This window comes from Myxocyprinus asiaticus, chromosome 1 (assembly GCF_019703515.2).
Source record: "Myxocyprinus asiaticus isolate MX2 ecotype Aquarium Trade chromosome 1, UBuf_Myxa_2, whole genome shotgun sequence".
NCBI classification, from domain to species: domain Eukaryota; kingdom Metazoa; phylum Chordata; class Actinopteri; order Cypriniformes; family Catostomidae; genus Myxocyprinus; species Myxocyprinus asiaticus.
In genome coordinates this window covers 53,456,246-53,481,024 of record NC_059344.1, presented here as the reverse complement: position 1 = coordinate 53,481,024, position 24,779 = coordinate 53,456,246, and the positions used below count along the sequence as shown (strand labels likewise).

The following is a 24,779-nucleotide window of genomic DNA, read 5'->3' as shown; positions in this document are numbered from 1 at the left end:
AAATGTTCAGAACTTCTTATACTACTTCAAAGAGTTCTCATCAAAAAATCCTCCATGTGCAACAATGACAGCTTTGCAGATCCTTGGCATTCTAGCTGTCAGTTTGTCCAGATACTCAGGTGACATTTCACCCCACACTTCCTGTAGCACTTGCCATAGATGTGGCTGTTTTGTTGGGCACTTCTTATGTACATTACAGTCTAGCTGATCCCACAAAAGCTCAATGGGGTTTATCAATTATCTGTTGTCCAATGTCTGTGTTTCTTTGCCCACTCTAACATTTTCTTTTTGTTTTTCTGTTTCAAAAGTGTCTTTTTCTTTGCAATTTTTCTCATAAGGCCTGCACCCCTGAGGTTTCTCTTTACTGTTGTTCGTGAAACTGGTGTTGAGCGAGTAGAATTCAATGAAGCTGTCAACTGAGGGCATGTGAGGTGTCTATTTCTCAAACTAGAGACTCTGATGTACGTATCCTCTTGTTTAGTTGTACATCTGGCCTTCCACATCTCTTTCTGTCCTTGTTAGAGCCAGCTGTCCTTTGTCTTTGAAGACTGTAGTGTACACCTTTGTTTGAAATCTTCAGTTTTTTGGCAATTTCAAGCATTGTATAGCCTTCATTCCTCAAAACAATGATTGACTGATGAGTTTCTAGAGAAATCTGTTTCTTTTTTTGCCATTTTTGACCTAATATTGACCTTAAGACTTGCCAGTCTATTGCATACTGTGACAACTCAAAAACAAACACAAAGACAATGTTAAGCTTCATTTAACAAACCAAATAGCTTTCAACTGTGTTTGATTTAATGGCAAGTGATTTTCTAGTACCAAATTAGCAATTTAGCATGATTACTCAAGGAGGTGTTGGAGTGATGGCTGCTGGAAATGGGGCCTGTCTAGATTTGATACAAAAATTACTTTTTTTCAAATAGTGTTTTTTACATCAGTAATGTCCTGACTATACTTTGTGATCAGTTGAATGCCACTTTGGTGAATTAAAGTACCAATTTCCTTCCGAAACAGCAAAATCTGTACATTATTAATCTGTACATTATTCCAAACTTTTGGCCGCCAGTGTATATTGATGTCACTCAGCATCAATAAAATGTTTAAACTTGTAAACTTTTCATCATTATAGACGGGGTGAATGAAATTGGCTTTGTGTGTTTGTGTGTGGTTGGTATTTATTAGAGTAGAAGGACATTATTTCATCTTCAGGCCATGCAGCTGGTTTTATTAGTGTTTGTATGTTTGTAACTCATGTTTTTTCTTCCTTTCTCTCCATGCACTCACCTGCACCCTGTCCTAATTTTTCTCTCTTCCTTCTTTCTCTTCCTTTTCCTCTTTCTTTTTCTCTCAGTTCCTCTCACATGTTTGTTTTTTGTTTGCCCTTTTCCCTTTTCTTGACCTCCTCTCAATCAGTTTACAATATCTATCTATCTATCTATCTATCTATCCATTTCTTTGTCTGTCACTCTCTGGTTTGTGTTATAATCACTCGATCTTGCAGATCATGAGTTTTCATTCATGTACGTAATTATTAAAATCATAATTTAATGGTGTAAATGTTTTTATTAAAACCATCTGCCTTTTCTCTCCCACATTTTATATCTGTCTCTCTGTTTTGTACAGACACTTTTGCCAGTAAGGTTGCTGCCATCCAAGACCAATATGCTGATGCCTCCATTGGCAATGTGACGGGCAGCAACGCTGTTAATGTTTTTCTGGGCATTGGTGTGGCGTGGACCATAGCTGCTGTATACTGGCGCACTAAGGGCCAACCGTTCCGTGTTGATCCAGGCTCTCTGGCCTTCTCTGTCACACTCTTCACTGCCTTGGCTGTGGTGTGTGTCAGCGTGCTGTTGTATCGCCGGCGCCCCTCAGCCGCAGGAGGAGAACTCGGCGGTCCACGGACTTGCAAGATATTGACATCCATACTCTTTATTTCCCTATGGCTGATCTACATCCTGCTGGCCTCACTTGAAGCATACTGCCACATTACTGGATTCTGAGAAACAGAACAGAATAAATAAAGTGGCATCGTAATATCTCAGCTTAGAGGAATTTGAAAGTGGCCAGTGAAGGAGCTATTTTTAATAGCATTTATTAGATATTTATCCTGTTACCTTTTAATAAGTCAGATACGCAAGTTAGATTTTGTAATTTTCCATTGTCTTCTAGGGATAGTTAACTTAAAAATGAAGATTCTTTTATTAATTACTTACACTCTTGTTGTTCCAAACTTGTACCTGTATGACTTTTTTTCTTGCTTGGAACACAGGACATTGGTCACTCTCTTCCATGACATTGCAACTCAAGCTTAATTCACATAAAAGTACAATGGACACTTTTCACAAACCTGTGATGACGTGTTTCAGCCTTATTTAGTGGCATAATCTAGCAATCAATCTTTTGAATAATTTAGTGCAATATATCATTGTTATAATATTGTACTTTGTATAATTTTACCCTGGAATTTGTTTTTAAAAAGCGAGTCACCACAGGTGCGATAAGGATTCAAATACAGCTGCTTAGAGAGCGACAGAAAATTTCCATCGCTCTCTTTTTTTTTTTTTTTTCATTTGGAAAGTTGTGGAAATGCAATAGTGCCATTTTTCTTTTGATGTTGGAGCAAATAGATAAGCAAAAATTACATTTGCCGTGGTCTCCCCATTCACTACCATTCCACACTATCAAGGTTTACCCTGCAATCGTTTACTTCCGCGTTCCGCGTGAAAAGTGTCCATGGAAAGTAAAATTAAAGTGGTCCATATGACTTGTGCACTATATTCAAACTCATATGAAGCCATACTATAGCTTTGTTTAAGGAACAGAGTGAAATGTAAGTATTTATTCACTGATAATGTTCCAGTGAGCTGTTATCTCGAGATTTAGTGAATTAATCATTCAGACAATTTTTTTGTGAACTGGATCCACCAATTAATTGAAAAGATGGCTACTTTACCCATGAACTTTAATAATGATTTAAATTACTCCTGTTGTTTGATGAAAAAAAAAAAGTCATACGAGTTTGGAACAACATGAGGTTGAGTAAAATATGACAGAATTGTCATTTTTGGGGGAATTTTCCCTTTTAAATTAGTTTCAAAGCAGTATCTTGTCATTTCTTGTCCCTCTTGCCTTACACTTGTACCCGTATCTCAGTGGTGTCTTAAATTTATCCAGACCAGTAACCAATGACTCCCATCTTTTTCATACTCCTGTTTGAGCCAATCCGAGCCTTCGGTTACTGAATGAAGGGGTTTACTTTTTTGAACTTAAATGTTATGTGTCATTATTGCTCTCATGTATGTGTAATGATAATATTTATAACGATATTTAATTGAACAGAATGACCAAACAAACACGGACTATAGAAACAGGATGGATTCACTATTGCTTGTGGAAAAACAAAAGCATGTTTCAGGACTAAAAATGAACCTGACAGATGCTCTGAAAAGCATGTCGAATTCATAACTAATAATTTATAATGAAGGAACACAGCTGTTTTTTGAAAGTCAAACAGAAAACAGGAATAAAAACTCTAAAAAGTGTGGGGAAAAAAAGGACTGGAATTATCACAGAGAAGTCAGACATACAACTGTAAAATAATAATAATGACAACAGTGAAGGTGCTGAATATTACTATTTCAAACTTACATTTTAAATGTGCATATGATGTGTGTGAGACCACTCAGCCAAGAATAAATGTACTCTTTAAATAACAAACTCTTTAAATAATGTACTCTTTAAATAACAAACCAGTGTTGTAGTGCTGTCTGTATATATATTTGTATTGTCATTTGACAAGTCACACTTCTTGACATCAAAGGACAAATCAGCCTAATTCATCTACAGTTTTCAGCAGGGAGAAACAAATTCCATGTATTTTTATTGATCAGATTTGTTGTTCTATGATGATGTCTGTTTGTTAAACAAAGATGCACAGTTATTATATATATATATATGTGTGTGTGTGTGTGTGTGTGTGTGTGTGTTTTTTTTTTTTGTTTTTTTTTTCAGTTTTCCCTATCGTCTGTCTGTGACTGCAGTGTAATTATGCTGTGAGACATGCAGGAAGACAGGGGGAGGGTGGGAGTCATCGGCTCTGGCATGCTGAATGACGGAGGACACTGAAAAAGAATGACTGAGACAGATTTAGCAGCTGTGTAGATATTTAACTCTCAGAAGTCTCTCCCCATTCTTGAAAAGAAAATGTGAACCCAGAGCATTTTTACTATTATCTTGATGCTAAGTGACCCACCCAGAGAGTCATTATGTTGTCTGGGTAGGATGACGGGTACATATGTGTGTGTGTATGTGGGGGGGGTGTTGCTGTATGTGTGTTACATCCTCACATGCAAGTCTATTATAGGCTTTAAACAGCACATCCATCTTATACCAACCTCTTATACTAACCTAACTTTGATGGAGGTTTTGCTTGTGCAGTGAATTAAAAAGAATTGCCCAAAGCAGATTGTACTCCATTGTTAAGTGGTTACAATAAAGATAAGAATCATATTGATATCAGTTATGGTCATATTGTTGATTTCGAAATGATAATTAACAATCAAACCAGCCCATGATGTCATGAATCAAGACATAAATATCATCAATAATGAATTCCACATCAGACTGTAATACAACTGAACAGTTGAGTGTGCACATAATCGGTTTATAGGGTCACTGCTTTGCTCTCGGTGGCTGACTGCTCTTGAAGCTCAATGAATTGAAGTGCAATCCCAGAATGTCACACTAAAAAAAAACTTGCATAATTGGATTAATCAGCCTGGCCAGAGAAAGAAAGAGCAAGCGAGAGCTTTGGAATGTAAACACGTCCACCATGACTGTTGTACCAATACACAGTACACAATCATTTACACATACTTCATAGGTGAAATTGCAAATAAAGGTTATTTGTATGTGGTTTATAGCATTTTTAAGGTTAAAGAGAGAAAAAAGCTGTGTGAATTTGTGTTGTGTGTGTATACTGTTCTTTTTGCTGGTCTTGAGATTGAATTATTTGAACGCCATTGTGTGTGTCATTGACTTTTTGTGTTTTTGTGTTGGAGTGTCACTAACCAATGCAAAGAACAACAGGCTACTGATATGTACACTGGCCCCAAAAAGTATGCTTGCAGATGCCACTCGGTTTGATATGTTGTTACCTAACACCATGACATTCACACAGTTTTAAGTGTGGCTTAAGTGTGTGTATATTTATATATATATTGACAGCAAAAACCTTATAGTTGTGCAGACAAGCCTTTGACCAGAAACAATGCTTCTCTCCGATATGCCTGCTAACCCATTTTCTGACCCTGTGTTTTAGAGAAAGAAATTAGGCAATGATAACATTGATGCTTCTAGAATGTTTCCATGTGTTTGTCTGTTTGGACTTGCATGCATTATGCTAGTAAACCTTTGTTGTTCCTGTGTACAGAACATAAATACTAAGAGTTATTATGAAGTGCCCTAAAGGAAGTGGTCACCATGTCATCCTGTATCGGTATTTGTCGACCATGATTTGACCCTGTTCTGTGTAGTCCTTGTGTTCACCCCTGTACTCTACTTAGATTATCCACTCTTTGGAATGTTTCTTCATGGATTCAATGGATTGATGGTTTCATTGTTAATTGTCTTTGTATTTCACAATGAGTGAATCACCAAGTGCTTTCCATATTCTGTTATATGGCAGCTTTCAGTTGGATTCCTACTATTTTAACTTCAGTTCATGTCTTTCTTTAATTTGGTGACATTATGTTTGCATGAAACATTATCTTACCCTTGCTAAAATGTCATTTTTAGAAAATGTAGTAACACTTTACAATAAGGTTCCATTTGTTAACATTAGTTTTCAACATTAGTTAACATGAACTAACAATGAAGAATACTTTTACAGCATTTATTAATCTTAGTTAATGTTAATTAAAAGATATACTAATACATTTTTAAAATCAAAAGTAGTATTTGTTAACATTAGTTAATGCACTATGAACTAACATGAACTATCAATGAACAATTGTATTTTTATTAACTAACATCAACAAAGATTTATAAATGCTGTAAAAAAAAAAAAAAAAAAAAAGTATTGTTAATTGTTAGTTCATGATACCTAATGCATTAAATAACACTACGAATGGAACCTTATTGTAAAGTGTTACAGAAATTGTCCAGGAATATGTATTTTTAATATTTATTAATTTTTTCTATTATTATTACCATTAAACACTTCATACTTGAATTGGTTTGTCTTCTACAGTATATTGCTTTGACCATTTTATGTGTGTAAAAACTTCATATGTACTTCTGTCAAAAAACTTTTTAATGCCAGGAAAGGCTTCGTTTCCTGTTAAACATTGGCCCAGAAAAGTATTTGGAAACTTGTTTGAATGTCATTGCTTTAGATAACAATATGTCAAACTTTAATATGTCAAAAAGTTCTGTCTGCTAACAAATGATGCTAGACATTTTCACAGACTTTACTTTTCTGAGCCATTATTGCATCCAATTGGTATCTAGGTGATTCTTAGCGAGTGGATAAAGTCAATTCTCCTCAAGTTCACACAGAGTACCAACAGGTGTAATGACCTATGAACATGTTCCCTTGACATTTGACAACCAGAAAGTGTCCAAATACATTTGTCTTAATTTTGAACATTTTGCATAATTCGAAACCAAGCTAAATGTTTTATTGTTTTGCTTGTGCTTGCTTGCACTTGTCCTATCCTTCTTTGGCATTTATGCATTTTTAAAGGAATATTAAAGGTTCAACACAAGTTAAGGTCAGCTGACAGCATTTGTGGCATAATGTTGATTATCACAAAAAAATTGTTTAGATTTCTCCCTCTTTTTCTTAAAAAAGAAAGAAAAAAAGAAAAAAGAAAAAGCTCAAATTTGTGTTATAGTGAGGCACTTAAATGTTAAAATGCTCACTGTTTCAAAAGTATAATCTCAAGACAAACAATGTGTGTTAACATGATTTTAGTGTGATCAAATCACTTACTAAACTTTTCTGTGTAAAGTTATATCCAATTGTACAACTTTGTTGCCATGATGATGTAATGCTGTCGATTGAGTTTAAATTGTACTGAACTCCAAATATTCCTTTAAGTGTGTCTTAAGTGTCCAAATACTGTTTGGGGTGATGCATTGTTTAAAGATTTTTCTCATTCCAGATGCTGAAAGTGCACAATAATTATATTATTATATTACTGAAACCAAACAAAAAAATTCAACAATCCAATACAATTTTGGGAAAATATGAATTCTTTATCTGGTAACAAAAAGACCTCTGACCCCCTCCCTGCATTAAAAAAAGAAAGAAAGAAAAAACCTCAAGGTTCAGAAGCTTGATTGTTTTAATAAGCACTTTGTTGCTTACAGCTCCTTAAATCAGCATTCAAATAATAACTGTTTGAGAAGGATTGCCATTTCTAAGGTTCATACGAACCTTTATTTCTAAAATAAGCAGCAGGTTTTTTTTCACACTCCATAATTTATCTTTTTAATCTTTCAAATGCACAAATTAAATTCCTCAGATTTGTAAATCAACTTTTGTTGTTCCCATGCTGAATGGAGGTGATCCCACTATACTAACAATAGACCAATTTGTGTTCTTTCAAAGCTCTTGTTCCCCAGGGATCTGTTCTGGGACCACTCCTATTTACTATTCATATTAATTGCCTTGATCTTATGTAGTGCTCCTAAACATCATTTACAGTCAGCTTTCAACACTGCTCAACTATTTTGTTCGAGATCGGGTTGGTTGGTTTTGTTAGCATTTAAAACAAGTTTTAGACCATTATGCTTATGGTATTCTCTTATTCTAAGAAATCAACAATAAATCTTGCACCACTCCGAACACTGCAGGGTGATATGGTTGAGTTTGTATCAGATTATAAGTATCTTGGTATCAATCATGATGAAACATTGTCTTTTCATATTAACCAGATAAAAAAAATGTAAGGTAAAATTAGGGTTTTATTTTAGAAATACATCTGGTTTTTCTTTTAAAGCAAAAAAGAAGCTTGTCTCTGCCACTTTTCTGCCAGTGTTTGACAATGGGGATGTTTTATATTATTCTGCACCATCCTATCTTTTACCCTCTTTAGACAGTTTACCATGCATTAAGATTTATAACAAATTATAAACCACTACTCATCATTGTGTTTTGTATAATAGAGTTGCCTGGCCCTCACTGTCTACATGTAGACTTATGCACTGGGAGTTGATCATTTGTAAATCAATCCTTGGTCTTTTACTGTCATACCTTTGCCACTTCATTCAACAGAAAAGAGTTAGGATATATTCTCTCAGTTCTCAGAATTATTATTATTTTTAATTTTTTTCCACTGGCTCAAAATTGAACTAGGGAAACAAGCCTTTAGGTATGCTGCTGCCTCTGATGTTCTGTGTATCTAGACTTGCTACTATTGATATACTGTATGTTCTTCCTGAATGGGAGATCTTTTCATTTGTAAACGTTTTTAATTATTTATCTGTAATAATTGCTTTCTTATCTACACCTGTAAAAGAGATTTTAATCTCAGTGCCACTTCCTCCTGGTTAAATAAAGGTCTGATAACAGACGAGCACATTGGATGTACAAGGTGCTATAAGTGAGCAAGAGAATAAGATGTATATATTTCTCTGTACACTTGAGGGAGTTGATAGATGTCAAGCATGACAGTCGGGCGCCAACTCTTCCCTCGACATAACGAGAGCAGAAAGTAAGAGGAGGAAGCAGACGCTCACTGGGGACAGAAAGATGGAGGCAAGCTTTGTGCTTGAAATACAAAGTAAGGAGATAAGAGAGAGAAAGAATAAATGGTTCAGAAATGAAAAGTGAATGAATGGGAAATTACTTGTAAATGTAATTAAAGATAGGATGGTAAGGCCCTTGAGAGCCCGGAAAATATCATGAATGCATGTTTGCAAGTTTTTATGCCTCAGATATGGAGTGAGTTGGATAGTTGCATCACAATGTCAACTAATGGAAATAGAAGATTACTAAACATATGTATTTGCTTTGTCCTATTGTATTACTTTTTGGTTTTATTCAAATCCCATTTTTTATGGATGTCAAATGTTTATTTGTTCACATTTCCATGTAATACTACTTAGTAATAACCCAACGAAGAACAGCAGGAACTTCATTACATCAACTAACATGTAATCAAATAAATGTATAGACTACTAACCAAGATTGTTGAGGATTTTTTACACCAGTGATTTATTTTTATTTTTTTTAAGCTTGAAGGTTTTCTTAACCAATTCTAAAGTTAGAAATAAAGCTTTTTCATAAACTCTTATTTCACAGATGCCTTTCGAAAGAAAATATTAGAACACAACTAACAGAGCTCTTCAAAGGAATGCTATATAAATAGATACTTGTTTTTTTTTTTTTTTTTTTTTTTAAGTAATCACTGTTCAAGCAATGCTGAATGTTAATTTTAAAGGATGTCTCATGCTTATAATACACATACACAACAAAATGCATACAGCTGAAGGATTTTTTCTGTATACAGGTGCTTTGCTCTTAATATATGGACAATTTATAATTGTGTTGTACTTGCTTGTTTTGATTATTGGGGAGGTTACCTCCCCCCCATCCCATCTGGAATCTATGCCCCTGGCAGGATGTCCTGTTCCTGGAGCAATAGACTGACACATGAAACCAGAATTGTGAGCTAATCATATGGGACACCTGAGTATCCACAAAAAATCTTAAAGCTGAAAGTAGCTCCTAATGCAGAAATATAGGAGCAACAAATTATGTGATGGGAGAAAAGTGCTTCAGTTTGTTACTGGGTGGATTCTCAGCCTTACAGGTGCATCTCAATAAATTAGAATGTCGTGGAAAAGTTCATTTATTTCAGTAATTCAACTCAAATTGTGAAACTCGTGTATTAAATAAATTCAATCCACACAGACTGAAGTAGTTTAAGTCTTTGGTTCTTTTAATTGTGATGATTTTGGCTCATATTTAACAAAAACCCACCAATTCACTATCTCAAAAAATTAGAATACATCATAAGACCAATAAAAAAAACATTTTTAGTGAATTGTTGGCCTTCTGGAAAGTATGTTCATTTACTGTATATGTACTCAATACTTGGTAGGGGCTCCTTTTGCTTTAATTACTGCCTCAATTCGGCGTGGCATGGAGGTGATCAGTTTGTGGCACTGCCGAGGTGGTATGGAAGCCCAGGTTTCTTTGACAGTGGCCTTCAGCTCATCTGCATTTTTTGGTCTCTTGTTTCTCATTTTCCTCTTGACAATACCCCATAGATTCTCTGTGGGGTTCAGGTCTGGTGAGTTTGCTGGCCAGTCAAGCACACCAACACCATGGTCATTTAACCAACTTTTGGTGCTTTTGGCAGTGTGGGCAGGTGCCAAATCCTGCTGGAAAATGAAATCAGCATCTTTAAAAAGCTGGTCAGCAGAAGGAAGCATGAAGTGCTCCAAAATTTCTTGGTAAACGGGTGCAGTGACTTTGGTTTTCAAAAAACACAATGGACCAACACCAGCAGATGACATTGCACCCCAAATCATCACAGACTGTGGAAACTTAACACTGGACTTCAAGCAACTTGGGCTATGAGCTTCTCCACCCTTCCTCCAGACTCTAGGACCTTGGTTTCCAAATGAAATACAAAACTTGCTCTCATCTGAAAAGAGGACTTTGGACCACTGGGCAGCAGTCCAGTTCTTCTTCTCCTTAGCCCAGGTAAGATGCCTCTGACGTTGTCTGTGGTTCAGGAGTGGCTTAACAAGAGGAATACAACAACTGTAGCCAAATTCCTTGACACGTCTGTGTGTGGTGGCTCTTGATGCCTTGACCCCAGCCTCAGTCCATTCCTTGTGAAGTTCACCCAAAGTCTTGAATCGATTTTGTTTGACAATCCTCATAAGGCTCGGTTGGTTGTGCATCTTTTTCTTCCACACGTTTTCCTTGCACTCAACTTTCTGTTAACATGCTTGGATACAGCACTCTGTGAACAGCCAGCTTCTTTGGCAATGAATGTTTGTGGCTTACCCTCCTTGTGAAGGGTGTCAATTATTGATCTGTCAGATCAGCAGTCTTCCCCATGATTGTGTAGCCTAGTGAACCAAACTAAGAGACCATTTTGAAGGCTCAGGAAACCTTTGCAGGTGTTTTGAGGTGATTAGCTGATTGGCATGTCACCATATTCTAATTTTTTGAGATAGTGAATTGGTGGGTTTTTGTTAAATGTGAGCCAAAATCATCACAATTAAAAGAACCAAAGACTTAAACTACTTCAGTCTGTGTGCATTGAATTTATTTAATACACGAGTTTCACAATTTGAGTTGAATTACTGAAATAAATGAACTTTTCCACGACATTCTAATTTATTGAGATGCACCTGTACAGGCTCCATTTGGTTAGGATTAGGGTGGGGGCGGGGTTAGGGCATCTGCTGCCTCCCAGGAACAAACGTAGGCCCCTTTATATACAATGGGCTAAAAATTAGGGGCATGTCACTCCTAATTTTAGGACTCATAACATTTTCATCTAAGAGTATTTCATGAAGCATTTTAACACTAAAAGTAGTTCCTAAACCCACGAAAGCTTAAATCCTTAAGCATGACCCACAAATTATCCACAGCATGCCTTCTGCCGTCAATCCACATTAAAAACAATGCATTAAACATTTTATGACATAAACATTTTAAAAAGGTATCGCAACTAACCCATCAAATTTTTCAAATGCTTAATTCACAACTAGTTTCAGTGTATTCATAAATGAAAAAATGTGCTGAAATTTTATATATACACACATACATATATATATATATATATACAGGTGCATCTCAATAAATTAGAATGTCGTGGAAAAGTTCATTTATTTCAGTAATTCAACTCAAATTGTGAAACTCGTGTATTAAATAAATTCAATGCACACAGACTGAAGTAGTTTAAGTCTTTGGTTCTTTTAATTGTGATGATTTTGGCTCACATTTAACAAAAACCCACCAATTCACTATCTCAAAAAATTAGAATATGGTGACATGCCAATCAGCTAATCAACTCAAAACACCTGCAAAGGTTTCCTGAGCCTTCAAAATGGTCTCTCAGTTTGGTTCACTAGGCTACACAATCATGGGGAAGACTGCTGATCTGACAGTTGTCCAGAAGACAATCATTGACACCCTTCACAAGGAGGGTAAGCCTCAAACATTCATTGCCAAAGAAGCTGGCTGTTCACAGAGTGCTGTATCCAAGCATGTTAACAGAGAGTTGAGTGGAAGGAAAAAATGTGGAAGAAAAAGATGCACAACCAACCAAGAGAACCTCAACCTTATGATTGTCAAGCAAAATCGATTCAAGAATTTGGGTGAACTTCACAAGGAATGGACTGAGGCTGGGGTCAAGGCATCAAGAGCCACCACACACAGACACTACAGTTGTTGTATTCCTCTTGTTAAGCCACTCCTGAACCACAGACAACGTCAGAGGCGTCTTACCTGGGCTAAGGAGAAGAAGAACTGGACTGTTGCCCAGTGGTCCAAAGTCCTCTTTTCAGATGAGAGCAAGTTTTGTATTTCATTTGGAAACCAAGGTCCTAGAGTCTGGAGGAAGGGTGGAGAAGCTCATAGCCCAAGTTGCTTTAAGTCCAGTGTTAAGTTTCCACAGTCTGTGATGATTTGGGGTGCAATGTCATCTGCTGGTGTTGGTCCATTGTGTTGTTTGAAAACCAAAGTCACTGCACCCGTTTACCAAGAGATTTTGGAGCACTTCATGCTTCCTTCTGCTGACCAGCTTTTTAAAGATGCTGATTTCATTTTCCAGCAGGATTTGGCACCTGCCCACACTGCCAAAAGCACCAAAAGTTGGTTAAATGACCATGGTGTTGGTGTGCTTGACTGGCCAGCAAACTCACCAGACCTGAACCCCATAGAGAATCTATGGGGTATTGTCAAGAGGAAAATGAGAAACAAGAGACCAAAAAATGCAGATGAGCTGAAGGCCACTGTCAAAGAAACCTGGGCTTCCATACCACCTCAGCAGTGCCACAAACTGATCACCTCCATGCCACGCTGAATTGAGGCAGTAATTAAAGCAAAAGGAGCCCCTACCAAGTATTGAGTACATATACAGTAAATGAACATACTTTCCAGAAGGCCAACAATTCACTAAAAGTGTTTTTTTTATTGGTCTTATGATGTATTCTAATTTTTTGAGACAGTGAATTGGTGGGTTTTTGTTAAATGTGAGCCAAAATCATCACAATTATAAGAACCAAAGACTTAAACTACTTCAGTCTGTGTGCATTGAATTTATTTAATACACGAGTTTCACAATTTGAGTTGAATTACTGAAATAAATGAACTTTTCCACGACATTCTAATTTATTGAGATGCACCTGTATATACACACACATACACACTCTGATGGATTTCATTTTGCTTAACTACGAAACATATTTGCCAAATTTCCACTGTCATAAGCCTACCACACTGTATCTTTGTTGTAGAGTGTGTCGTCTCTGCGGAACAGTCATCATGCTACTCCTATCTAGGTAAGGAGACCTCTCCAGCACAATTTAGGAGCCGAGACCAAATCTTAAAACTTATGAACCACATCACTTTATGAATCACAGTTATTCTTAAGTCTAGGAATAAGAGTGAAAGATTCTTGAGAATGTCATTCTCAGAATTTTGACACACAACAAAAATTTTACACATATGGCCACTGGTCTGATAATTTGTTAGAATTTTTTTTATATAGGAATGCAGTTTGCAGCGGTCTAATTTAAAACACATCCGAAGCAAGTTTTCTGAATGATTTAGAACCTTAAATGTATTGTTGCCTTAGAGTTGTCTGTCATAAATGATTTGAAAATGTACACGTCTCAAAAACCCTCAGTACAGTCACATAATTCTGTCCTTAAGAGAAAGTGCAAAACTATTTCGAAATCCAAAAACGTATAAAAGGAGAACTGAAAAAAGGGAAGCATAAACAAGGCATTTTTGACAATGTTCTATATTTATTGAATGTACAGTTATATTATTTATAGAGGCAATAAAAATTACATCCAGAGTAATAATTTTCCCTTTAACAAGGCAGATCAGTACATTATCTACATACAGTGTTAACAAGAGTGTTTCAGTAGGAAGGTGCTAAAGAGACAGATGCAAAGAGTGAGAGAGAGAATACATTAAATTATGAAACTATGAGATATGTACTTGGTTAAAGCTGTAACTGAGGCAGAGCAGATTTAGCCCTTGGGTAAGCATGTATTCTCCCTTAAAGTCTCATAGGTTTCGGTATAAACACAAGCATTACATATTATCACTAAATTAGGTATTGATTTTGGGCCCCATATGCATCATGGACCAGTCTTGCTCTTCATAAAATCACTATCATTAGGATAAACAAGTCAAAAGCTGATTCAAGTGCTGTGATTTAATACACACAGCCCTGATCTCCCCTGAGGATGTCCGATTATAGATTGGAATTTACATGCAAATGTCTGCTTTAGAAAACTCCAGACTTTACCAATCATGCAGAACTGAATTTAAAAAGACATGACTTACATTTCTTTGTGCTAAATATCAGAAAAATCAAAGCAACAATCTAAATTGTGTCCCATTAAAAAAAATAATAATAAAAAAAAATAAAGTGGGTTTCAAGGAAGGAATGCTAAGAAATTAGGGTTTTAAATGGTTTTGTCTTTTGTCAGATTAAGGTCAAAACCATCACTTTAGATTTTAAACAAAACAAGAAAAAAAAAAAAAACATCCTTCTTTCAGTATCCTATTAAGAATACAAAAATGATATTACACAGGCAGGGTTGGGAAGTAACGGAATACATGTAACGGGAATACGTATTTAAAATACAAAATATAAGTAACTGTACTCCACTGCAGTTACAATTTAAATCATTGGTAATTAGAATACAGTTACATTCAAAAAGTATTTTGATTACTGAAGAGATTACTTTGCATTTTATTGTCATTTGTTTCATTTAATATTTAGTCCTTTCAGATGGAAAACATTTATACATATAAATTATGTGATCCAAAGTGCATTTGAACAGCGGTGAAACACTTTCTTATGATGTGTTACATTCATACGAGCAGACAGAGAAGTAAGTTTGAAGTTTGGAGCAGAAGAAATAGACTTTACGCTAAGCTAAAATGCTATTTCTAGCCTTTTTACATGCACGTTACCAGGCACGATCATATTTTTTTATGAAGAAAATTCACGTTGGATCATAATTTCTTTTTTTCTAGTAAGACCTTTGATATTAGGGCAAAAATTGTATTCTTGATAATTTTTGTATTGTTTTCCTGTAAAAATATCTAAAAATCCTTTAAACAAGATCAATTTGATTTATCTTGTTTTAGAAACAACACTGCATATTATATTTAGGTTTTTCAGAGAATGTATTTTTAACGTGTATTTTGTCTTAATGTACTGGCAGAGTTTTTATAGTCAAAATAAGTGAAAAAATCTACCAGTGCTGAAGAAGTAATCCAAAGTATTTAGAATACATTACTGACATTGAGTAATCTAACGGAATACGTTACAAATTACATTTTACAGCATGTATTCTGTAATCTGTAGTGGAATACATTTCAAAAGTAACCCTCCCAACCCTGTACATAGGCACACTCAATAATCATGCAACACTGTGTTTAATTTTAAAAATAGTGTCTTAAATAAAATTACCGGCCATAAGTTTTGGGGTGTTTCTCTATAAAAACACCTGCACCTCATTTAACCAACAAATAAAATGATGGACAGCAGAGGACAGACTAAAGGATTGGTAGTGTGCGCATGTTGTAGTGACACTTGATAGTAAATGTCTAATAACGTTCCCCTCTATAAACTGATATAAAAGCAAACAAAGACAGACTTCACCCTTCTCCTTTAGTCAAGTAGCAGACATCGTTTATCTCTAAAGAGTAATGAATTATATGATGATCCATAAGAACTGTTATGCGGTTTATACTGAAATACAAACACTAATATTTCCTGGTAGATTGATATTTGTCCTTATGTACAACGGTAATCTCTCACCAAATATAATGAAATCGGAGAGAATATGCTTACATGCACATACCATTTATCCCTGTTTATGGGTATATAATACTATTGACTTAAAATGCAAACACATTATAAAGAATATGGGTTAAATCACTTACATTCACTCTTGCACACAAACTCTTGTCTCCTTGAAAGATAGTGTATTCCATCTCAATACAGCTCTTTTGCTTGTGCCCTTCTGGAATTCTAAACTCTAATGTGCAGTATCCATTCACACAGCCAGGGATATGATCACACACACAGTTTCTCGCAATTATGTAAAATTATACATCTAGGAAAAGTCCTTTCTACTTTCATCCAATCAGGGAGAGTGAAAGTCACATCTACGTTGCATATTTGTCTAAGAGGACAATACTGCAGCCAATCACTCAGCAAATGTATCGGTTGATAGTCATTATAGTGCAATTGATGCACGCGGGACAAGGATAGCAAGCTGAGAGTTGCTCTGGTGTGCAAGTCAGGGCATAAAGCGCAGCTGGCACAGAGAGCACTGTATTACACATATGTGTGTCAAAGTCCTACTTTTCATTTTGTCCCACAAAGCCCTGAGAGTGTGTACCTGTGTTTAAAAGGGATAGTTCACCCAAAAATTAAAATTATATCATCATTTACTCACCCTCATTTTGTTCCAAACCTATTGGAATTTCAGTCCAACCCCATCAGACCTTTTCTTCCATGGAACACAATAAAAGGTGGAAGGCAGAATGTTAGCCTCAGTCATGTGCTTATATTCCTAATTTTATTATTATGAGTAACTGACAGAATTTTAATATCTTGGTGAACTAACCCTTTAAGAGAGAAAGGTGGGGAAAAGGTGAGAAGGGACATGGGAGGCCAATGACAGATAAATGAAAAACTGTATTAAACCAAACAGGAAATGGAGAGAGACAGCAGACCAGATTACAGTATGAGAAAGCAAAATCCAACCATCATCCATTCTAATGGATTAAAAAAGCCCTGGATTGTGGTGATCGGAGCTAAGCTTTGAAAGTCTTGTTTCAATCTCGCATAAAAAAAACCCCATTTCATATGCTCAGCATGGCTGTACGTTATGCAACATGTTATGACTCTTAATAGACCTGACTTGATAAAGCCAGAGGGGGTTTGTAGTATCTCAGTCACAGTTTGTGCTGTAGGATCTCTGAAAGGTGCACCCAAACCCATGCGAGTGCATTCAAAGGGGTTTATCTGAAAAAAAAAAAAATGGGGCGGAAAAAGAAAAAAAAGTGTCTGAAATGTTTCCTGGATATCAGTGGGTTTGAGAGAGTGTGACATGTGGGATCACTGCCAATTACACAGAATTTCTGTGTCTGGATCAGATCAGATTAAACCAAACAACACAGAGGCAGATACAGTGGAGGCAGAGTGCGAGAGTGGGATTACAGGATTTTAGAAAGCATAATCTGGGAGAGAGAGTTCAAGTGAAGTAAATCAAGAAGTGAGGCACTTAAACATTTATACACAACACACTCAAAATGAGATAATTGATTTACTCTCTTCAGGAACATGCAACATCTCAGTGTTTTGCTTGTTATGGAGGTGCATTATAAGAAATTGGTTTACTACTGAAATCGTGTTATTGGGTATTGGCTAAGCAAAAGTCCATCTGTGCAACATTATGTAAACACGAACCATTCAGATTAAGCATTAGTCTAGCTTCGGCATCACAGCCTCAGAACTCACCTATTCGCTACTGCCACCTTCGGGACATCTCGCAGTACTACACATAAAACTGCACAGTGCACAATATACAACAAAAATAAATAGAGAACCTAATAAAAGCTGTACCCCACCCACCCTTTTCCACAGGTGTCTTACGTACAGACATAAGTATGTAAGAGAGCCCACATTTTTAAAGCTAAGATAAAAATCCACTGTATTTCTGGATTAAAACAGGACTTTGGTTAAAAAAGAAAGTAAAAAGATGTCAAATCTGAATTCAGACAAAGTGAGAAGTGAATGCAGGATAAAAAAATCAAGAAAAAAACTGCCCTCAAAAAATGCATACATCTTAGTAATACTATATCTATTCTTAGAATCCACTGAGGAAATAAATGGATCGGAGAGACTGATAGGAAAAACAAACAAACAAAACTGTAGTATCACTAGGACACTCCTGTAGTGTCCGTCTCTGACTTGACAGGAGTGTTTGAACTGGGGGAGTCCAGCAATGAGGTGTTGCTATTGCTGAGGTTGTTCCAGATGTGATTGGGGGAGGAGTAAGAGGGCGTGCTGCAGTTAGAAGGTGGGCTGGAGCCAGAGCTGTCGTTATTGGCCGGACCCATGAGGGTGTCTTTATGGGAGCCTTTGCTCTCTAGCTCCCCCTGCAGGTACTGAGAGATCTCATCTGGCAGGCGCTTTAGCTCCGCCTCACAGTCCCGTGTCAGGCGGGCCTGATTCTGCAGAGACACAATGAATCAGAGCACCATTCAGAATGAATGATTCAGCAGAGTGAGCTGTAAATTAATGTGAAAAAACCCATTCAATCTTATAAATGAAGGAGGGCTCATGTGTTTCGGGAAAAATAGATTCCCCGAAACACTGAATTCCATATGATTTTGCCATATAACATAACAATTTAACAGTTATTTATTGCACAATTAATAGAATTAAGTTCTTCTATGTATGCAAAAAATGTCTTGCTTCTAAAATACTAGCTTTTTAAATTTTTACTATTATTGGGATTCATTTTTAGCATATTACACGGGATCAACCTTTCAGAATCTTTCAGTCATGTTGTTGAACTTTTTTCTTGATGAAAGTGGTGGTGGCCAATATCAATGTTACCACGGTTTTATTGTAGGAACAATAGCAATTTTTGTGAGGAAAATTTTGAATGGGTCATTACCTTATTGATTTGCCTCTAAACACTTAGAGAAAGAAAAGAGGTTAAGTGAAGTGAACAGGGCCTAGCATGTGAGAATTTAGGATGAATAGATGTGTGCATGACTGACCAGAGGAACTTCCTCATCTATTTTCTGAAGGATGTCCTTGTGAAGGGCTTTCAACTTCTCCTGACGTTTCCCCTGAGACACTTCCAGCTACATAAGAGACAGAATGAATCAATGGAGTTCACAAGAAGAAGAAAAAAAAGAAACCTTGAATGTCTACGGAGTTTGTATGATAAAGATGTGGCAAAGCAACACCAAGTCCTAACCACATGTGGCGCATTTAGGCAGCAAGTGATAATCTGACTTTTTGTCCAAACCAGCCTTGACTGCAACAAGCAACATTTTGTCAGGCACTTGATGCAATGGGTAGCCCTCCCACAGTGAAATCTAACTGGTCCAAAACCATGCTCCACATACAGTAAATGTATTTTAAACATCAAAAAAGTTCTAATTGGACAAGATTTTGTAGCGTTGAGCAGTAATGCGCTTTCAGTGAGCAAATACAAATCTACTGATGCTACTTTCATGTCATGTATGGACAGGGCAAGGTGTAAAGCCTGACTTAATTCATTTTATTTACTGTTGTGACTTGAACACAGAGCAGCTCATATAATAAAAGCTATTCAGGTATAAATCCAAACGATGCTAAATAATTCTAACGTACAGTAGTTTTCAAATCTACTCACCTGACGGATTAAGTTGACAGACTCATAGATATGTTTTCTATTGATCTCATTCAGCTCCCTGAAAGAAAAAGGAGGTGGTTAAATTCCTGGTACATTACTGTCGAGGTTAGATGAGGTGCAGACATTCATGGCATGATCAGCCTGAGTTCCACATTTATTATTAGTCTCATTTATCTCCGTCTCTACCCTTCTGTTTGACTAGACACAATTTCAATAACAGAACAAAAAGAAACAAAGACATTGCAGATAATTTCTAGGCTAACCTAAAAGTTTAACAGAATTCAAAAACTTTAAGGTAGGCAACGCTCATTCGTTCTAATCCATTTAGCCTCTAAAGCCAAGTTCAGTAAACTGCTCTTTTGCATTTTCGCATAAAAGCCTTGGCCTTTACATTTATTTACAGGCTGCACTCTTATCCTGAACAGATGATAATGTAGTAGAAGCCACATGGTTAAGAACTGGTAACAGAAGAGTGGCAGGTTTGATCTTATGGAGTGTCAAAATGTGAAATAAAGAAGTACTGCGATCTCTTAAACAATTGCACTTGAGCAAGGCACTTAACCCCAGACTGCTACAGGGACTGTGCCTGAAATGAGATCACTGTAAGTTGCTTTAAATTAGCATCTGTTACATGACAGAGCAATAGCAGTTTAGGGAAGCAAACCACTGGCCTCATTTATAAAGACGTTCGTTGAATGATCTTAAATGTGAACGTACAACACTTTCCTAAATGTTTCACTGAACATCTATAAACGTCCATACGCACAAAATATGTGCTTAACATATTACAAACCGTACTGTACTGTATATTAGACTTATCTCAGGTCTCCAAATTGACTTAAGATGGAAACATGCAGATGGAGCTATGAATAAATATTCTGTTACAGCAGATGTATAAATAAAGCATTTACATTACGCATACATTGTCTGAATATGACCACAATCAGACTCTTCTAATCTTGTTCATGTAACTTGCTCACTCATTTATTAATTAATTCTGTCAGTTATCGACTCGTATTTACAGTGGTGCAATGCTGCCACGCACTTATTTTTTTCACTCAATTATGCGTAAAAACAACATCTTTTCTTGTAATAATGAGATATATCATAAAAACATCATCTCCTTTCAAATGTTTTGATCATCTGACAATTAACTTAGGCTACATAGCACTTTTTATGTCCAAGCCCACCTGTGCTTAGAGTACAGTGTAGGCTACACAGCGGTAAATAAATCCCACACGTAATTTTTTTTTATTTAAACAACAAATATAAAAATTATACATGCCTCTGTAGTTTTATTTGTTTTAATGCCTGACAAAACAGAGGCATTGTAATGGTAATAATAAAATAAAATGTCATTTTTGGTTGACATTTTATTTTCAACTTGAATAATGAATAAAACTTTCATTCAAAACTGTTTAAGTAAATCTAATGTACATCATATTTCGATGGATTTGCTGAATCTAAATAAACTTACATCCCTTAAAAAATATTTTAGCCTATTTTTAAGATTTATTTATTTATTAAAGATTACTTAATTCAATTTTATTGAATTTTGTCATAAACATTTAAATGCGTAAATCTTAAAATATTTTTTTTGAGTGAGAATTTTTCGAGAATTACAGCACAATAACTAGTTCACAAAAGCCACAGTCATACCATTTCTGTTTTATGTTATTGTTTACTTCCACATATTAAAAAATGATTTATAGCTTAAAGAAAATAAAGATAAATCATTTCAAATAACTGTGCCATGGTTACCATATGCTGAATTTATTTATCATTATTTATATATACACTGGTGGCTAAAAGTTTGAAATAATGTACAGATTTTGCACTTAAGGAAAGAAATTGGTACTTTTATTCAACAAAGTGGCATTCAACTGATCACAATGTATAGTCAGGACATTAATAACATGAAAAAATACTATTACAATTTGAAAAAAATTACTACTTCAAAGAGTTCTCATCAAAAAATCCTCCATGTGCAGCAATGACAGCTTTGCAGATCCTTGGCATTCTAGCTGTCAGTTTGTCCAGATACTCAGGAGACATTTCACCCCACACTTCCTGTTGCACTTGCCATAGATGTGACTGTCTTGTCGGGCACTTCTCATGCACCTTACAGTCTAGCTGATCCCACAAAAGCTCAATGGGGTTAAGATCCATAACACACTTTTCCAATTATCTGTTGTCCAATGTCTGTGTTTCTTTACCCACTCTAACCTTTTCTTTTTGTTTTTCTGTTTCAAAAGTGGCTTTTTCTTTGCAATTCTTCCCATAAGTCCTGGACCCCTGAGACTTCTCTTTACTGTTGTACATGAAACTGGTGTTGAGCGGGTAGAATTCAATGAAACTGTCAGCTGTGGACATGTGAGGCATCTATTTCTCAAACTAGAGACTCTGATGTACTTATCCTCTTGTTTAGTTGTACATCTGGGCCTTCCACATCTCTTTCTGCCCTTGTTAGAGCCAGTTGTCCTTTGTCTTTGAAGACTTTAGTGTACACCTTTGTATGAAATCTTGCCATTTTTGACCTAATATTTACCTTGAGACATGCCAGTCTATTGCATACTGTGGCAACTCAAAAACAAACACAAAGACAATGTTAAGCTTCATTTAACAAACCAAATAGCTTTCAACTGTGTTTGATTTAATGGCAAGTGATTTTCTAGTACCAAATTAGCAATTTAGCATGATTACTCAAGGATAAGGTGTTGGAGTGATGGCAGCTGGGAATGGGGCTTGTTCAGATTTGATCAAAAATGACTTTTTTCAAATAGTGATGGTGCTGTTTTTTTACATCAGTAATGTCCTGACTATACTTTGTGATCAGTTGAATGCCACTTTGGTGAATTAAAGTACCAATTCCCTTCCAAAACAGCAAAATCTGTACATTATTCCAAACTTTTGGCCGCCAGTGTGTGTATGTATATATATATATATATATATATATATATATATATATATATATATATATATATATATATAGTCTACTGAGCAGAGCTGTAACTGTAGACAAGTGCACAATGTGGTAAATTACCATATGAACTGCCATTTATAATCGTAATAAGAGAAAACTTAATTCTGTAATTACGAGAAAAGATGTAATTTTATTTGACACAATATCTCGTTATTACGAGAAAAGATGTTGTTTTTACAAAAATTGTAAGTACATGCCAGCTTTGCGCCACCATACGTATTTGCATCACCTAAAATAAAATAAAAAATGTCAGTGCGCACTGGCACACCAGAGCATGAGCACAAAAAACTTTTGTTCGCTTGCTTGTTAGTTGACATACGCATAAGAACACGTTCACGTCAGTTTCTGCATTTATAAATCCTGATTTGATCCATATTTTTGACGTAGGATAAAATCCATGGAATTTAGGATCAAATCTGATTGTACGTACATTTTACAATTGAGGCCCCTGATGTGTATGCAACGGTTCTCTTCTCTTTGGTAGTAAGACATTTTAGAAAAATGATGCCAGATTATTTGAACTGAGGTCGTGATTAATTCCTATCAACATACCATGCAGACTAAACTACAAATTGACAATGCCAGTACAGAAACACCAAAAGTAATTGAGGATGTTTTAAGAGGGAGTAAAGCATTACTGACGTTTCTGACTTTTCTTTTTCTGCTTTCTTGGCCTCGATAATGCTGTTCAGCCTCTTCCTCTCCAGAATCTTCTGCAATTCTTTCTTCTCTCTGCAAATAGAAATGTGGCATTTCAGCATGTGTCAGAGCACACAAAATACAAACATTCATGCACAAAACAGTAATATCTTACTTTTCACACACTTCCTTGAGTTTCTTGATCTGGGCTGCTTGGCATTCTTGGGTGATTTCTCTCAGCTTCTGATTGGCCTGAGACAGAAGAACAGAGTGACTAAGAATAAACAACATTTACAAATGTGTGTAGCTGTAATTGTTGTGTCTTTGGGCTATTGTCGTGTGTATTACCTCTTTAAGGTGGCAGTGTTTAGTCTCTGTCTCTGTCTGATGTTGTATCTGTCTGAGATCGAGAAGTTCTTGCATCTGTTCTTGTCTGAACTTCTGCATGTGTTTCTGTAGTTCCTGATCCAGCTCATTCAGTTCCCTCTGTGCATGCTCTTCTGATCCACTGCACACACAAACACTCAAATAAAAAAAAGAAAAAAAATCCCATGGAAATTATGTAAAGTGATCATCAATCTACAATGTTCCTTGTTACAATTCTGATGCTAGTGAAACTTTGTAATGCAGCAATTTTCGTACCGCTGTCTCCTTAAGATGAATCCCTTATGATGTATTATTCCTCTTTTGTAAGTTGCTTTGGATAAAAGCATCAGCCAGATGAATAAATGTAAATGTTCCTAAAACCAGAGATCTGCAACCTTTTTGACAAGAAGTGCCATTTCTAATTTGTCTAGGTAATCACTGTGCCATTTGTTAGTTAGCTATTTGGTTTGTAATTCATTAGGTATTTACTGTACCTTTATTTAACCAAGTTAAAACCAGTTGAGATTAAAAGTTCCTTTTACAAGAGTGAACTGGCCATGAGGCAGCAAAAGACATAATTTAAAATTAGTTTAAACGAAATACATTTAAAAGTAATCCATAACATTTATAGTAACTAAAAGTGACAATACACAACTTTCAAGGATCACAGAAACAGTAAAGGTCTTTTTTTTGAGGGGATTTTTCCCCTTTTTCTCCCAATTTGGAATGCCCAATTCCCAATGCGCTCTAAGTCCTCGTGGTCGCATAGTGATTTGCCTCAGTCTGGGTGGCGGAGGACGAATCCCAGTTGCCTCCGCGTCTGAGACAGTCAACCCACGCATCTTATCACGTGGCTTGTTGAGCGCATTGCCACAGAGACACAGCGCATGTGGAGGCTTCGCGCCATCCACCGCGGCATCCGCGCTCAATTCACCATGCGCCCCACCGAGAACAAACCACATTATAGCGACCACGAGGAGGTTACCCCATGTGACTCTACCCTCCCTAGCAATTTGGTTGCTTAGGAGACCTGGCTGGAGTCACTCAGCACGCCCTGGGATTCAAACTAGCGAAGTAGCGAACCCCAGGGGTGGTAGCCAGCGTATTTTACCACTGAGCTACCCAGGCCCCAACACTA

The 24,779-nt window shown here is 36.2% G+C and overlaps 2 protein-coding genes across 5 annotated transcripts in view; one reads left to right on the top strand and one right to left on the bottom strand.

Moving 5' to 3' along the window:
• Nucleotides 1-6,232, top strand: part of LOC127441066 (sodium/calcium exchanger 1-like) — an 85,118-nt gene extending 78,886 nt beyond the window's left edge. For all 3 annotated transcript variants that reach the window (XM_051698242.1, XM_051698236.1, XM_051698251.1), the window contains one exon: nt 1,627-6,232. In XM_051698242.1, coding sequence (XP_051554202.1) covers nt 1,627-2,006 — 380 coding nt within the window. In that variant the 3' untranslated portion in view covers nt 2,007-6,232. The remainder of the gene's footprint in view (nt 1-1,626) is intronic.
• Nucleotides 6,233-13,988: 7,756 nt separating this feature from the next.
• LOC127441036 (1-phosphatidylinositol 4,5-bisphosphate phosphodiesterase beta-3-like) overlaps nt 13,989-24,779 on the bottom strand; it is an 89,675-nt gene continuing 78,884 nt past the window's right edge. For both annotated transcript variants that reach the window (XM_051698174.1, XM_051698184.1), the window contains 6 exons: nt 23,624-23,783; nt 23,451-23,527; nt 23,279-23,368; nt 19,654-19,711; nt 19,031-19,117; nt 13,989-18,475 (listed from right to left, as the gene is read on the bottom strand). In XM_051698174.1, the coding sequence (XP_051554134.1) occupies nt 18,182-18,475; nt 19,031-19,117; nt 19,654-19,711; nt 23,279-23,368; nt 23,451-23,527; nt 23,624-23,783 (766 nt within the window). In that variant the 3' untranslated portion in view covers nt 13,989-18,181. The remainder of the gene's footprint in view (nt 18,476-19,030; nt 19,118-19,653; nt 19,712-23,278; nt 23,369-23,450; nt 23,528-23,623; nt 23,784-24,779) is intronic.